Source organism: Saccostrea cucullata, unplaced genomic scaffold (genome assembly GCF_032062105.1).
Source record: "Saccostrea cucullata isolate Sc308-1 unplaced genomic scaffold, CSIRO_AGI_Scuc_v1 ctg14374, whole genome shotgun sequence".
NCBI lineage: Eukaryota > Metazoa > Mollusca > Bivalvia > Ostreida > Ostreidae > Saccostrea > Saccostrea cuccullata.
The window spans coordinates 1-15,650 of NW_026920428.1; the positions used below are offsets into that span (position 1 = coordinate 1).

The 15,650-nt window shown below is 33.1% G+C and overlaps 1 protein-coding gene across 1 annotated transcript; it reads left to right on the plus strand.

Annotated features, from left to right (window-relative positions):
• Nucleotides 1–7,008: 7,008 nt before the first annotated feature.
• On the plus strand, nt 7,009–8,444 carry LOC134248894 (refilin-B-like). Its single transcript, XM_062731293.1, has one exon. It carries the CDS (start codon nt 7,521–7,523, stop codon nt 8,091–8,093), a length of 573 nt encoding a protein of 190 aa, XP_062587277.1. The 5' UTR covers nt 7,009–7,520; the 3' UTR covers nt 8,094–8,444.
• Nucleotides 8,445–15,650: the final 7,206 nt, after the last annotated feature.

Sequence of the window (15,650 nt, forward strand, 5' to 3'; positions counted from 1 at the left end):
TTCATCTGGTTAGTTAGTCTGTTCAACTGGTTTATTCCATCTTTAATCAGTACATTTCCAACTTTATTATAAGCTTTTACCAACGTTTCTTTCAGCTACATGTGTTTTATTCGTTTACTCTGTACCTGGGTAAAGTTTTGTTTCTGTTTCCTTTAAAACAAGTCATGCAATGACAATAGAAAGAATTGATTAAGAATTATGAAAATCAAGAAATTAATATGATGAAAGAAGGAATTATTTCACTAATATAGTTAGTTCAGTTTATTTGCAGCATGAAAGATAGTGTGGATATGTTCAGACACCTAAATATAGTCTCCAATTTCACTGATATAGTTAGTTCAGTTTATTTGCAGCATGAAAGATAGTGTGGATGTTTTAAAACACCTAAATATAGTCTCCTATGTTTTAGCTTTTTCTGCCATTTGTTCAAATTATATTTCATAGTTATGGATGAAATGCTTCTTTATACGGAGTTCTATAAAGTTATCCTCTATAAAAATAAAAAATATAGACCAAAAGAAAATCAAGGACTTCTAAGATTATTTGTTACAAACAGAATTTACAAAATGTCTTTAAAATTGTTGAACCATTGTAACTTTATCTAATCTGTCGATAAACTGCTCAGTTTAGGATTACTCCAAGTATCTTGAGTATCGAACAAATTGAGAGATAAAAACATCATATACAGGAGACAGCAGATTATTACAACATAAATAAGTAAATTTGACATTGGAAAAACTATAGTAATTTTTTTTGTCAAACAACTTAGTTTGCCCTTAAAGTGGGATTCTTTGAAAACTGATAAAACGTGCGCATCGTCTATATAACTGATTGTCGATTTGAAAGCCAAAGCAAGTGTTTTTCATCCTCATACTGGTCTTTGACAAAAATTCTGCTTCATAGGAATAAGAACAAATCGTCTAATGAAGGAGCACAATTAGTGATAATCGTATTTCTAACAGTTTGGTGGAAAGACCTGGTCTCAAAATTAGGAACTCCAGCATCCTTTTGATATCATCTTCAGAGTATTTATCATTTGGTTGATTTTTGTCTGACACACTGTAAACGTAGATTTTTTTGTTCTTTTCTCGTCTAAATTTCCACTCGTCAAATTTCAGGTATATGACTGGTATATTTTTTTATTAATCGGGAGGCATTTTTGTTATAAAATTAACAACAGAATTAACTACTTACGAAATAATAACTTTAAACAAGACTGCTCATTTTAATGTTTCATCAACTTGTTTGTCAATAATTCATTTCGTTTTAGAAATTGTTCATACATAGATCATGCTCTTGCGTATCGAATCAACTGAGATATATAAATACCGTATGCAGGTGATGATGGTATTTTGCTGCATAAGTAAGGGAAGTTGACAATTGAAAAGTTAAAGTCATCGCGTTTATCATAGAGATTGGTTGTTAGATTACCAATAACGTCTTTTTCGAGTAAAATATCAAAATTTGAAACACATGTGTCAGACTCTGGGGTATCTATTATCTCAAGCTCATCGGGATATCCTATCGACAAAAAAAATGGAAATTACCAATGTTGATTATAAATGACAGTACGTCGTCGATATATATAAATGTCAAGTTGAAGGCCACAGCAAATGTGTTTCTTCTCTTTTCGTCTACATGAATTTAAACAAGTCCTGCTTCATTTGAATATAAAAATAGTCTGCTTTTAATTAATGTCGTACCTGGAATACCTGGTTTCCGAAAACCACACAGATATTGTCAATCAGAAACTAAAGCATCTTTTTGATGTTAACTTCAGTGTACTTGTGTGTACAATCAGAATGTTTTTTGACAAAATAATTTTGCAAATGACCAATGACAAGGCATCCCAGGGTAGGTTTAACCCTAGATGATGTATTGTCCTAAGCACCTTATCCCACCTCTTGAATTTTTTAGGCTCGTGTTTTAATGCCATATTCACAGATTCGTATTGTTTGTAGATTTTGTTGTGTTTAATTTTTTTTATTTTGTTATCGATGGATCACTGTTCGTTGTTTTCACTCTTTACATCTAATTGAAGGTTTATTCTCTAAAAATAATTGTTTTCTTCTCTTCAAATCAGAGTTTTATTTATTTATGGTATCTAAAACGTTCCAAATATACCCAATGATATAAAAAAAATTATATTAGTCTGTTTCGGTGTCCAATTGTCCTGATGCGTTTTCAAATATTTTTTGTTAAAAATTGTGAAAAACTTCAACCAAAAAAATGCGAAAAATTTATTGTTGTATCAATCAGATTTTCAAGTTTATCATAGACGAGAAGTTTTTTTTTTAATTCAAGTCATTGTCGAAATACATGAAAAAAGAAAGAAAGATAACTCAAAGTGAACATAGACCTAACATAAATTTTGATATACGCACTTTAGCATTTTTTAAACAAAAATCACTTTATCCGTGGTAAACTTAAGATGTAGCTTTCTCTAGATTAAAAGAATCTTTTGAAATTTGATTCTTAAAATACGACTAACATTTCAGTACCCTCCTTTTTCAATATAACAAACAACTGCTAGCCTCTTCAATAAAAAATAAACATATACATGTATGTACACTACCTCGAAATTAGTCATTACCAAAATTTATTTGTTAAAAACCATTCTGCTTTTACGCACAAACAAAATAGTCTGCCAATCTTTTGGATGTTTGATTATCTAAAAACGTCGATGGTCAACTAAGATCTTAAGTCTTTATTAATAAATGGGCCTTGTCATGATCGCGAAATAACGGGAAAATCTGTCGTCAATTCAGTGTTTAAATAATGAACTAACAATTAATATAAAAAAACGTCAGTCAGCATTTGTCTTAATGATAAATTGTATTTGCTGACAAGGTGATTGTATCGACCATAGAACGTACGAAATGCCAACTTTAAACGAGACTGCTCATATTCTTGTTCCATCAACTTGTTTGTCAATAATTTACCTCGTTTTAGAAATTGTTCATACGTATATATAGTATGTTCTTGCGCATCGAATCAACTGAGATATATAAACTCCGTATGCAGGTGATGAAGGTATTTGCTGCGTAAGTAAGGGAAGTTCACAATTGAAAGTCAAATTCATCACTTTTATCATACAGCTTCGTTGTTAGATTACCATTAACGTCTTCTTCAAGTAAAATATCCAAGTATGAAACAGATGTGTCAGACTCTGTGGTATCTTTTATGTCAAGCTCACCGGGGTATATCGTATCGACATAGGAATGGAAATTACCATTGTTAATTGACAGTACGTCGTCGATATATCTAAATGTTGAGTTGAAGGCCACAGCAAGTGTTTGCTTTTTATATATAAGACTTCACAAACTCCGCTTCATATGAATACAAAAATAGGTCTGATAATAACGGATGTAATCGGTACCTATGGAGATTCCAATAGATTGTTGGAAGACCTGGTCTCTAAAAACCACATAGATATTGTCAATCAGAAACTCAAGCATCTTTTATGTCAACCTCAGAGTAATTGTGTATGCATTCAGTATGTGTTTTAACAAAATAATTTGCAAATGACCAATGAAAGGTAAGTAAATTTTCGAGTTCCAATTTTATTAAAAAGGCAGCTGTGAATGATACCAAAAAGTCTGTACTTTAATTTGTCGTTGGGAATGGTTGAAAAAAGTTGAAAAGTCGTAAGTTTTTAAGCTGTTGATTTTGGTAAATTCTTGTGATTTCAAATTGACCAAAATTCTTTGGAATTTTTGAGTATCCACAGAGACAATGTTGTTACCTGCTTTGTCAGCAGGGACCAGTACGTACTGATCATGTAATCTATCTAGTTCTTTTTTCACTTCTGGATTATTGAAGACAGAAGGATGATTTTCATATTGCCCCTCAATCTTTTAATACGCGATTTCAGCTTGGTTCTGATACATTTAATCCATTCTGACAAAGTGCCAACGTTTTCTTTTTCATATTTGGCCCATCGTCTGGCGTAATCTTAAACGGAATCCATAACATTTATGAAATTCCGACGCCAGTTGAAGGATCGGGGTTCCATATATATTTTGGACCTTTTAAATTAGTTATCGAAGGTGCTCATTAAAAGTGTTCCTATATTTACGTCACCTATAATAATATGCCCAGGGGGTCTGTAGTTATATGGTGAATAGGAACATGAACACGATGGAGGATTCTATTTCAGATACTCGATATTCAGGCCATGGTCAAGTTTGTTTTGTAATCAAAATGTTTTGAAGCAATGGTTGATGTATTTCACACATTCAATGGTCAACAAAAAAAAACTTGTTTATAATTACAACCTATCGTTGCTTTATATTTTGACAGACATGACATTCTTCATTCTCTTTTCATTGATTTATGCTTATTTTGACTAGTTTTTCTGAATACAGATGATTCTTTGTGGGTGTGACAGAGCAACAAAGGATGCTTCTTACTGCTACCCACCTGATCCACCTGTGATGTATAAAGGGTTCCGTATTTTTGTTCTGTTCACGATTCGTAATGTTTACAGGATTTATTTTTAAAATATTGTAGGTCATTGCATCGACCATAGAACTGCGAAATAATGGCGTTAAACGAGACTGATGATATCCTGTTTGTCAATAATTTACCTCCTTTTTAAAAATTGTTCATAAGTAGAATACGCTTTTGCGTATCGAATCGACTGAGAGATATAAACCCCTAATACAGGTGTTGAATGTATATTGCTGCATAAGTAAGGGAAGCTGACAATTAAAAGTCATCCATGTCAATAAGCTTGGTTGTTAGAATACCATTAACGTTCCTTTCATGTAAAATATCTAAACAAGTAATAGATGTGCCAGACTCGATCTGTGGTATCTTTCATTTTCAAGCTCACCGGGATATATGGTATCGACATAAGAAAAACATGAAAGTACTGTAGTTTATAACATCTATGATTGGTGTACTGTTGTTCATTAATTTACAATTATTTAATGTCTGATTATGCAATAGACCAGAGTAGTTATCCCAAGGTGCTTGGAAAAATTTCTAAGACCAAAAAGAAACGCCATACATTGAGCTGTTTACAGCACCTTTGAATAATATTCTGGTATTTTTCTTTACTTTAATTGCGCTGCAATATTAGCAGACATATTTTTGTATTCATGTGAAACAGAATTGGTCCAAAATCTTCTATGTAAAAAGAAGAAAACACTTACAATGGTCTCCAGATCGATATTTAGATATTGACGACGTATTGTCAATAACCAATGGTAATTTCCATTCTTATGCAATATGATATATCCCAGTGAGCTTGAAATAAAAGATACCACAGTGTCTGACACATCTGTTTCATATTTGGATATTTTACTTGAAAAAGATGTTCATGGTTATCTAAGAACCAAATTCTATGATAAACGTGATGAATTTAACTTTTCAATCGTCAACGTCCCTTGCTTATGCAGCAATATACCTTCATTGCCTGCATACGGAGTTTATATAAACTCAGTTAATTCTTTTTGCAAGAACATGCTCTACGTATGAACAATTTCTAAAACGAGGTAAATTATTGACAAACAAGTCAATGAAACTAGAATATTAGCAGTCTTGTTTAAAGTCATCATTTCTTAAGTTCTATGGTCGATGCAATGAAATTGTCAGCAAATACAATTTTTCATTGAGTCAAACGCTGACTGACGTTTTCCATATTAATTGTTAGTTCATTATTTATACACTGAGTTGACGGCAGATTTTCCCGTTATATATTTCCCGATCAAGCCAAGGAACACACAGTGGGCGTGACCGGTCGGTAGGGAAGCTCACTCCTCCATGGCACCTGATCCCACCTCCAATGTTTTGGAAACCCCTGTTTGCTCTGCTTCTTTTTGCATTGTTTTATGGATTTTGTTCTTCATTAGTACAGACAGGGGTTCTGTCAACACTCTCTCTATGCTTTTGAATCTTTTATATAAATAAAATTGATCATATACTGGTAATTTTGATATTTCTTCCATGTACTCTAGCTCTATTCAATAAAAACAGAACATTCAATAATAGTTTGAAAGTTTGTAATCTTTTTGTCAAAATGAGCGATTACTTATTTACTAATCCAAATTATTTTTAAGCAAAACATTTTTGTCTTTTTTTCCTTTAGTGCAACTTTTCAAAGGATATTCTTTATAAATCAATTATTCTCAAATGGAGAATTTTAATTTTATTTACATCCATAGAAGAAAACCATACAATGTCCATGTCTGTTCCGGATTGTGAGGTCGGTCAATACGCCTACCGGATGTTTACAATTACATGTTTATATAAGTTAAGTAATATGGCTTGCATTGTGTGTTTGCAATATGTCACCTTTTTCTGATATAACTCACCTGTTGCTTTGGGATATAAACTACTAATATTACGATGTACATATATTTGGATGAATAAAACAGTTCAAATACTTAACCATATCATATTGGTATAAATAATTTATTTCATTTTAATGTCTTGTTCTTTACTTCATTTTTTTTTTTTGATAAGGTGGACTTTAAATATTGTTTAAAATGAAAATCGATGTCTTTTTCAAGCGAAGAAGCAAATATTTGCATTGTACAAGTGAAAATGTTGAATTAGCTTACAAGTGCTGCAATAAAATATTTTTTCTTTTGTAAATTTGAAATGATTGATATATATTCGTGATAACACGATACATTTGAACGGACCAAAGAGTTGTGCATCATCTTTTGGAATCTTGCATTAAATTTGTTCTTTACGCTTCATACATGGGGTCAGTATATTATTAAGTATGTAGGCCTACAAATACCTGTGTTGTTGGTACGCTATAGTGTGACATTTGAATGTAATCTTTTTAGAACGGATTACAGACGTTTCGGTGTATTGAAATAAATTCCAATCCAGATTATGAATTATAAATATTAATTTCTCACAATCGCCACAGCAAAGTCTGGGTCAAGTCTCGAGTTAATCAATTCAACAATTATCTTCATTGTAACAGATGGTATTAATACTTAATGAAAACTCTGTGCAGTGTAGCGAGGAAAGTCAATAATATTGAAAGCAAACAGCCAAAAAAGATGTTCATTTAAAAACCCTTAGAGATTAAAAAACGATGTTTTTGGTTGGTTTATCGATTTCACACGGATTGATCGCGTTGGTTCCTGTCTCAGTACATGGCGTGGTATCCTGAATAAGGGTCCCTCTTGTGACTCGTGTTATTATCTGGCTCGTTATCTTAGGAGGTGGGACAGATTTTATACCTGTCATTTGTGGCTTGCCTGGATACCATTAATATACATCTTCATCAGCCCTCGGGGAACTAACGATTTATTTGTTTTCCATCGAGTGTTGGTGTGGGGAGTTTTGATCCAAGTGGAACAGGCCGTTATAAGGTAAAGCAGAAAGGTGCAAATGCACTGTCGTATCTGTTCAGGTTTGATAAATTTCCCGTCGACGCCCGCGGCTACATAAAAACTAAATCATTATTTATAAAGATAAAAGGCAAATTGTGTGTATGGTAAATACCTAAGGACTTTTGAAGCTGCCTTTTCCTCGGAGTATAAACAACCAACATGATTCCCGAGTCAGTCAGTGAATCTGTGACAAATGTCCCAGTACCGAACTATCGGGAGGACTCGGACATCAGCGTCCTTTTCTTCACGGCAATGAAGAGGTTCCACGAAGAAGTGGATTTCAAACCGGTGCTAAGACCTGTCAATCACGAAGATACAATCGTGTGTTTCAAGGACTGTACAAAAAAGCGGTATGTCAGCAAGACTTACTACGAACCGAGGGTAAAACCGAAGGTTTTCTCGGAAAGTATGGTGATATATCCGAAACGACCGGAACGGACATTCGTGACTTTGTTGGATTACCATATAGAGGAGTGTAGAAAGTGGTATAAGACTACCTTGGAATTCAGAGCCCGGACTTACACGAGCAGTAAGATCATGAAGGACAGTGGGTACGGTTCTGATCTGGATTCCTCGAGTGATGAGGAAACAGAGACCAAACAAACAGACTCTGGACCCGGAGCGTCGTCAGTGTACATCCCACGCTTTGACAAATGGCAGTCAGAAACTGAGGACTTCGGGGAACTCGAAAAACAGATTCTAGTCAATGGTTATGATGATTATGAATGCTAGGTGTAGATTAATTGTAGATGAATAATTGAACCTGTAGCATAAATGGTACGTTATGTTATGATAGTGTACAAGTGAGGATTTCTTGAAAGGGTGTAGAAGAGTTGAATGTTTTTTTTATTTATATAATCTGAGTTAATTTTTAAAAATATTTTTAATTGAACAGCGAACATTCCATTCTTCAGATAACTCAAACTATGTTGTGTGTATTTTTACATGTTGTAAAATGTCACTTGAATTTTTTAAATACCGTACAATCTTTGGATAAATATCTTTGCATAAAATTCACATTTAAACTGATTAATAATGCTAATTACTGTGTAAAACTTTACCTTGTTTGTTATTATCTGTTATTATTAAAGAGTAATAATTTATAAAGAAAAATAAACAATTGAATTTAAGTTTGAACATGTTTTACTTTAAAACGTTTGAAATTAATCTTTTTAAATGTCCTTCCTTTTCTCCAAGAAAATATAATAAGATATGTTCCAAATGAAACCAAAAATGCCTAAACATATAAATGTTTCTAAACAAGGAACAAAAGTGTGTGTATGGCTTTGATTTATGACGTCAATTTGAAAACCTGTATTTGTTATTGCATAACAAATCTAAAATTAATACTGTCACGCCCTTCTAACCAGACAACACGTCAGAGACAACTTTTTGAATTTTTAAATCTTTGCAAAGTCATCAAAAAATTTAAAATGGGATTGTGATCAATATTTACCACATCCTAGGAATTTATATTAAGTAGAACATTGCGTGTGTTAAACATCGTACCTCTATGTGTAATTAATCAACTAGATGGAATGTTGATTATTGAATAAACACAGACCTCCACTGAAATGAAATTTAAAGTAAAAAAAAAGAAAAGTCTAATGCTTTGTATAGTGATGTTGGACACAAATGATTAAACTTGAAGTTAATGTTGATTAATTAGAGAGTATATAAAAGCTTTATTATGTAATTCTATTTGGTTGAAGAAAAAAAAAGAACACTTTTTATGAATTCACTATAGTCTGGTCCTGATTTTTAAAAAGAAGGCTAGAAATAACTTCTAACGGCAAATAATTATTATTTGGTCCAGCATAGTTTTTTAACCTATTTCAAGTATGCTGAATCCGAAAAAATATGCTGGCCTTCATGAAAATGACGTTAAAAAGGTCAAAATGGCGATTCAAAATGGCGGACATCAAATTTTTTTCTAATTTTCTCTTTATGTCGTTCTAAATGGAGAATTAATGAGTGAATATCTAACTGAGTGTAATAAAACTATAAAAATTATAATAGGATGCTAACATTATTAGTTTAACCCAGAAAATTTAGTCGTTTCTACACTTAATTCGAATTTTCTCAGATTTTTTGTCTGTTGTTCCTATATTTCTTATTTGTTCAGGATTTTACATTTGCAAATATCCATACACTGCATATTTGTATTTTTCCCACTATTCTTCAATTAAATGATAGTGCAGCTGTAAGTCAAAAGTCAAAATGGCGATTCAAAATGGCGGATATTCATCTTTTTCTTCAAATTATTTAATTCTTAATGTCGTTTACATAGGAGAAAGGATTTGTGAATATTTTACCGAGCGTAGTACAACTATGTAAAATGACAATAGAACACTAATTTGATCACTTTAAATTGGAAAATGTAGTCGTTAAATTTGAAATGTGTTAATTAGCTTAAAATGGCATTCAAATGACGTCGTATACACTCGAATTTCGAAAAATACCCAAACTGCTTAATTCTGGTTCGTTTTGCAGAAAATAAATTACAGTTTTTTTATTCATGAAATAATGTTCAAATATGCAATGAAAGTTGGAGGATATTTTTGTTAATGACTTAGGATTTTTATAATATGGATTTTTGTTTAATTACTTCTATTGTTAAGATAAATTTTTGATGAAAATTCCGAAGACATTTTACCTTTTACCTGTCTCACCATGCTTTTTCATATAAAAAGTTAATAATATCATACAATAATTGCTGTTTTGAGGACAATATGAAAATTAAGCTACCCAAGGAGCAGTATCCCCCGAGCATTAAGGCGAGTGAACCTTCAGTTGTTGGAAATTCTTGATCTATTTTTAGTCCAGTGTGGAAAAAAATAAATGTGTATGTTGATGTGGAAGGTCTAGTGCAACATAACTTAGTATGATTTTTAAAATGATTGACCACGACCAATTAGAGGGCTAGTAATTGTTACATCATATAAATCTGAATATATTATAATATCCAAATATAAACATATATATTAAGAATTACCAGTATAATATATGTAAACCATAAATTTTCTTGATTGTTCAGCTCTGATTCTGTGTTCCTACATTTGCATTTTGTTATTCTCAGTCAAAAATTCAACTGCATTCTCAAATATTTCATGCTGTGAATGGATAATTTTGTATTGAACAGTGTATATAAATTACACTATCCTAACAAAGAAGTGTGGATCAAGTTGCCTTGTAAAGTTCTTGAAGTGTTCCAGAAAATTTTGTTGTCAAGAGACGTGTTGACTAGATCGAAATCAGGAATGGCTTAGACCTATTGGTACGAAAGCTTGTAAGTGATAGGAATCACGAGGAATCTGCAGGTGCTCTTAAATTTCATAATTTTACAACTTTTCTCACCAAAATATGCACACAATGTGATTTCAGATGATCAAGTTTGAGAATTTTCTTGCAAACAGAATGACCTTTCTACCCTAAAAGACAACAAATCTAAACGATGTCACAAAATAAAGAGCTACATGTCTTGAATATCAGAGATTTTTTATATGAAAAGCGGGAGAGTATAGAGTAATCGGTATGTCCGTGACGTCCGTCCGTCTGTTACGATTTGGGGTACCCATCTCTTATCTGCAACTCCTCTCATACCACTGAATGAAATTTGATGAAACTTTCACAGAATATTCATTACATATTGACATTGTGACCTCCTATTTTACTTTTTGATCCGACACATATTTTGGGTTTCCCATAGCAAAACATGGACACTGTCATTATATTCATATGAGAGACAGGGGTATCATTTAGTGAGCTAATTGCTCACAGTACCTCTAGTTCATTTTGCATATGGTTTAGGAAAACAAAATAGACTTTTCACATTTGAACATAAATGCGTTGTTCCTTGAGTGTTTGTTGATTGATTGTATATTGTTTAACGCCGAGTCGGCAATCTTTCAGCCATGTTTCGGCGGACTATCAGTTTAAATAATCGGTTTTTGAAGGATTTTGATTTCTCTGGCGCTTACTCTTTTTCGAACTCCAGAGAAACGGTCTTTTACATGCCAAGGGGGTTGTCATCCTTGACACAGGGCACCATTTTACTTGAGTGTTGAAAATACAAAAATTCCAAAGACAGACTGTAGCATATAGCAAATAAAACTGGAATAGAAGATGTTAGGGGATAATAATGAGTTCTTATAAGTGCTAAAAAGCTAGAACAAAGTGTTCGATGAAATCGGACAAGAATCTCTGCAGTAATATTTGATGGTGTGTCGAGGGATGTTGAGGTAGAAGTGCGAGTTGATAATGACAGTATTCGGGAGTGATTTTAGGTGGAAGAGAGCTCAAAAGCCCTGGAACCTAAGTCAAGTTTGTTTGAACTATTTCCAGAAAAGAATGAATCTTTTTCAATTATTTTTTGTTTATATTTACTAGACTAATCAATATACTATATATATTATATATATAAAAAACAAACTGTAATTTATTTTCTGCAAAACGAACCAGAATTCAGCAGTTTCTACGAAATTCGAGTGTATACTACGTCATTTTGAATCGCAATTATGAGCTAAATAACACATTTCAAATTTAAACGACTAAATTTTCGATTTAAAGTGATCAAATTAGTGTTCTGTTGGCATATTACATAGTTGTACTACGCTCAGTAAGATATTCACAAATCCTTTCTCCTATATGAACGACATTAAGAAATAATTTAAAAAAAAAAAGATGAATATCCGCCATTTTGAATCGCCAGTTTGACTTTTAACTGACAGCTGCGCCATCATTCAGTTGTAGAATAGTGAAATGCAGAGGAAAGAATACAAATCTGCGGTGTATGGATATTTGCAAATGTAAAATTCTGATCAAAGCGGAATATAGAACAATAAACCAAAAAATCAGAGAAAATTCGAATTAAGGTTAGAAACGACTAAATTTTCTGAGTTAAACTAATAATGTTAGCATTCTATTATCATTTTTATACTTGTATTACACTCAATGAGATATTCACACATTATTTCTCCTTTTTGAACGATATAAAGAGAAAATTTTAAAAATTTGATGTCCGCCATTTTGAATCGCCATTTTGACCTCTTTAACGCCATTTTCATGAAGGCCAGCATATTTTTTCAGATTCAGCATACTTGAAATAGGTTAAAAAACTATGCTGGACCAAATAATAATTATTTGCCGTTAGAAGTATTTTTTTTCTATAAATCGGACCAGACTACTATAGGAATAGACTTAATCAAGAATTAACAAAATCAGTTGTATAGAGAAATCTCTACTGTTAAAAGAAAAACAAATTAAACAATCTCAATGGTTGATTTTCTCTTCTATTTCCTATTCTCTTGTAAAATATTAAAATCATACGGTAACCCCGAACTATAATTTGAGCATTCATTATTGTTAGTTCCCCAGGTTCCGAAATCAACCTTCAAGATTCTTATATACTGATATAATTGATGATTAAATGAGTTTCTTTTCTTGGTTTTATTTGGCTGTCTCTACGTAGAAGGGACATATTTAAACTGTTATAGAAAGTACTCTTACAATTGGCAATCTTCAGTCGTGTTCTATGTACAAACTATCCCTTTTCGTAGTTTTGTCTTTACTTCGGGGTCAATAAGTAGCATGAAAATTGGTCTGTTAAACAAGAATACGAGTTGCAAAATAGCTTAAAGTGTATAACACATAAATATTTTTATCTTAAAAAAAAAATGCCTATATGTATAAATTCCTGAGGAGAGGAAAAAGGAGAAGTGAGATATGGAGATAAAGAGCACTATTCAAGCTCGGCATTTATTTAAACACAACAAATCGGTGGCAGAGCAAACAAGGACATCCAAAAACAACAAAGGTGGAATCAGGTGCCCTGGAGGAGTGAGCATCCCCGGCCGACCAGTCACGCCCGTCGTGTGCTCCGTGTCATGATCGGGAAACGAGAAAACCATTATCAGTTGAAAATTTAGTGTGTAAATAATGGCTTACCAATTAAAATGAAAATCTTCAGTCCTCATTTGACTAAATGGTTGTTTTTGCTGACAAGGTCATTGCATCGACCATTAAACTGTATTGTATTGTTTGTCAATCTTGCCTCGTTTTAGAAATTGCTTATATACGTGAAAAGAAGAAAACACTCAACTGTGACCTTCAATTCTTAAGTTAGATATCCACGACGTATTGTCAATGAACAATGATTATAAATTTTCATTCTTATGCCGATACGATATTATATCCCGGCGAGCTTGAAATAAAAGATACTACATAGTCTGACACAACTGTTTTATATATAGTAATTTTACTTGGACCCCCCCCCCCCCCATAAATTACGGTTATCCAATTAACTAAAAAAGCTTTATCAAAAACGTGATGATATTAATTTTTCAATCGTCAACTTCCCTTACATATGCAGCAATATACCTTCATCACCTGCACACTGGGTCTATATCGCTCAGTTGATTCGATACTCAAGAGAATGCTCTACGTATGAACAATTTCTAAAACAAGGTAAATAAATATTAGAAGATGATGGTATAATTGACAAAAAAGCTGCTGAAACAAGAAAATCAGCAGTCCTGTTTAAAGTCATCATTTCGTAAGTTCTATAGTTGATACAATAACCTTGTCTGCAATTGCAATTTATTAAGTTAAATGCTGACTGATGTTTTTCATACTTATTGTTAGACCATTTTTTACTAACTGTTCCCATTATTTCCTGATCATAACAAGGAGCACACGGCAGGTGTGACCGGTCGGAAGGGGGTGCTCACTCCTCCATGGCACCTGATCCCACCACTGAAGTTTTGGAGGTCCGTGTTGGCTCTGCTACTTTTTTGCATTATTCAACGGACTTTTGAGTTTGAATACTGTAATCTCCATACATGTACATTTCATGTAGAGCATGTTCGAGCAAATCGAAACAATTGAGAGACATAAATCCCATAATCAAGTGATAAATTGACGATTAAAACTTGAAATTAATCAAGTTTGTCATAAAGCTTTGTTTTAGATTACCATTAACCTCCTTTTCTAGTAAAATATCCAAACAAGAGGCCCATGGGCCACATCGCTCACCTGAGTACTGTAGCTAGGAAAAAGTAGAAATTGGTTTATTATTGAAAAGTTTAAATCCAAAAGTGATACCATGACCAATCATGGATTTGCTATTCTTTAAAGAATTTTCCTATATATTTCTATGCAAAACCTTGGTCGGCCAATGTGGTCCGCCCTACCCCCGGGGGTCATGCTTTGAACAAAACTGAATCTACACTACCTAAGGATGCCTCCATATAAATATGATGAATTATGGCTTTGATATTTTTGAGAAGAAGATTTTTAAAGAATTTTTTTCCAAATATTTCTATGTAAAACTTTGGAGAGCTATTTTGGCCCCGCCTTACCCCGGGGGTCATGATTTGAACTAATTTGAATCTACACTACCTGAAGATGCTTACATATAAATATGATGAATTATGGTTTTGTCATTCTTGAGAAGAAGATTTTTAAATGTTTTTCCTATATATTTCTATGTAAAAATTTGGTCGGCCATTTTGGCCCCGCCCTACCCCCGGGGGTCATGATTTGAACAAACTTGAATCTACACTACCTGAGGATGCTTCTATATAAATATGATCAGTTATGGCTTTGTCATTCTTGAGAAGAAGATTTTTAAAGAATTTTCTATATATTTCTATGTAAAACTTTGGTCGGCCATTTTGGCCCCGCCCTACCCCCGGGGGTCATGATTTGAACAAACTTGAATCTGCACTACCTGAGGATGTTACCCCATAAGTTTCATCTTTCCTGGCACAGTGGTTCATGAGAAGATTTTTAAAACATGCCACCAAATTTTCATCAATTCCCAATTATCTCCCCTTGAATGAGGGCATGGCCCTTCATTTGAACAAACTTGAATCCCCTTCACCTAACGGTGCTTTGTGGCAAGTTTGGTTGAAATTGGCCCAGCGGTTCTTGAGAAGAGGTCGAAAATGTGAAAAGTTTACAGACAGACAGACTGCTGGACGGACAGACAGACAGACAGACGCCGGACAAAATGTGATCAGAAAAGCTCACTTGAGCCTTCGGCTCAGGTGAGCTAAAAATGGAACAGAAATGTCAGGCTCTGTGTCTTATATTGCAAGCTTACTTGGATATATCCATTCGACAATTAAAGGGAAGTAACTATACTCAACAAAAAAAGAAACGCATATTCAGATTAAACATGATACTCTAAGTTTTCAGTTAAAACCTTAATTTTTAAAAGTGATTTTAGAGTGTGTTGTGATAAAAATCAGATAACTCCTATGTTCCAAACTGACATGTTAAGTTGAT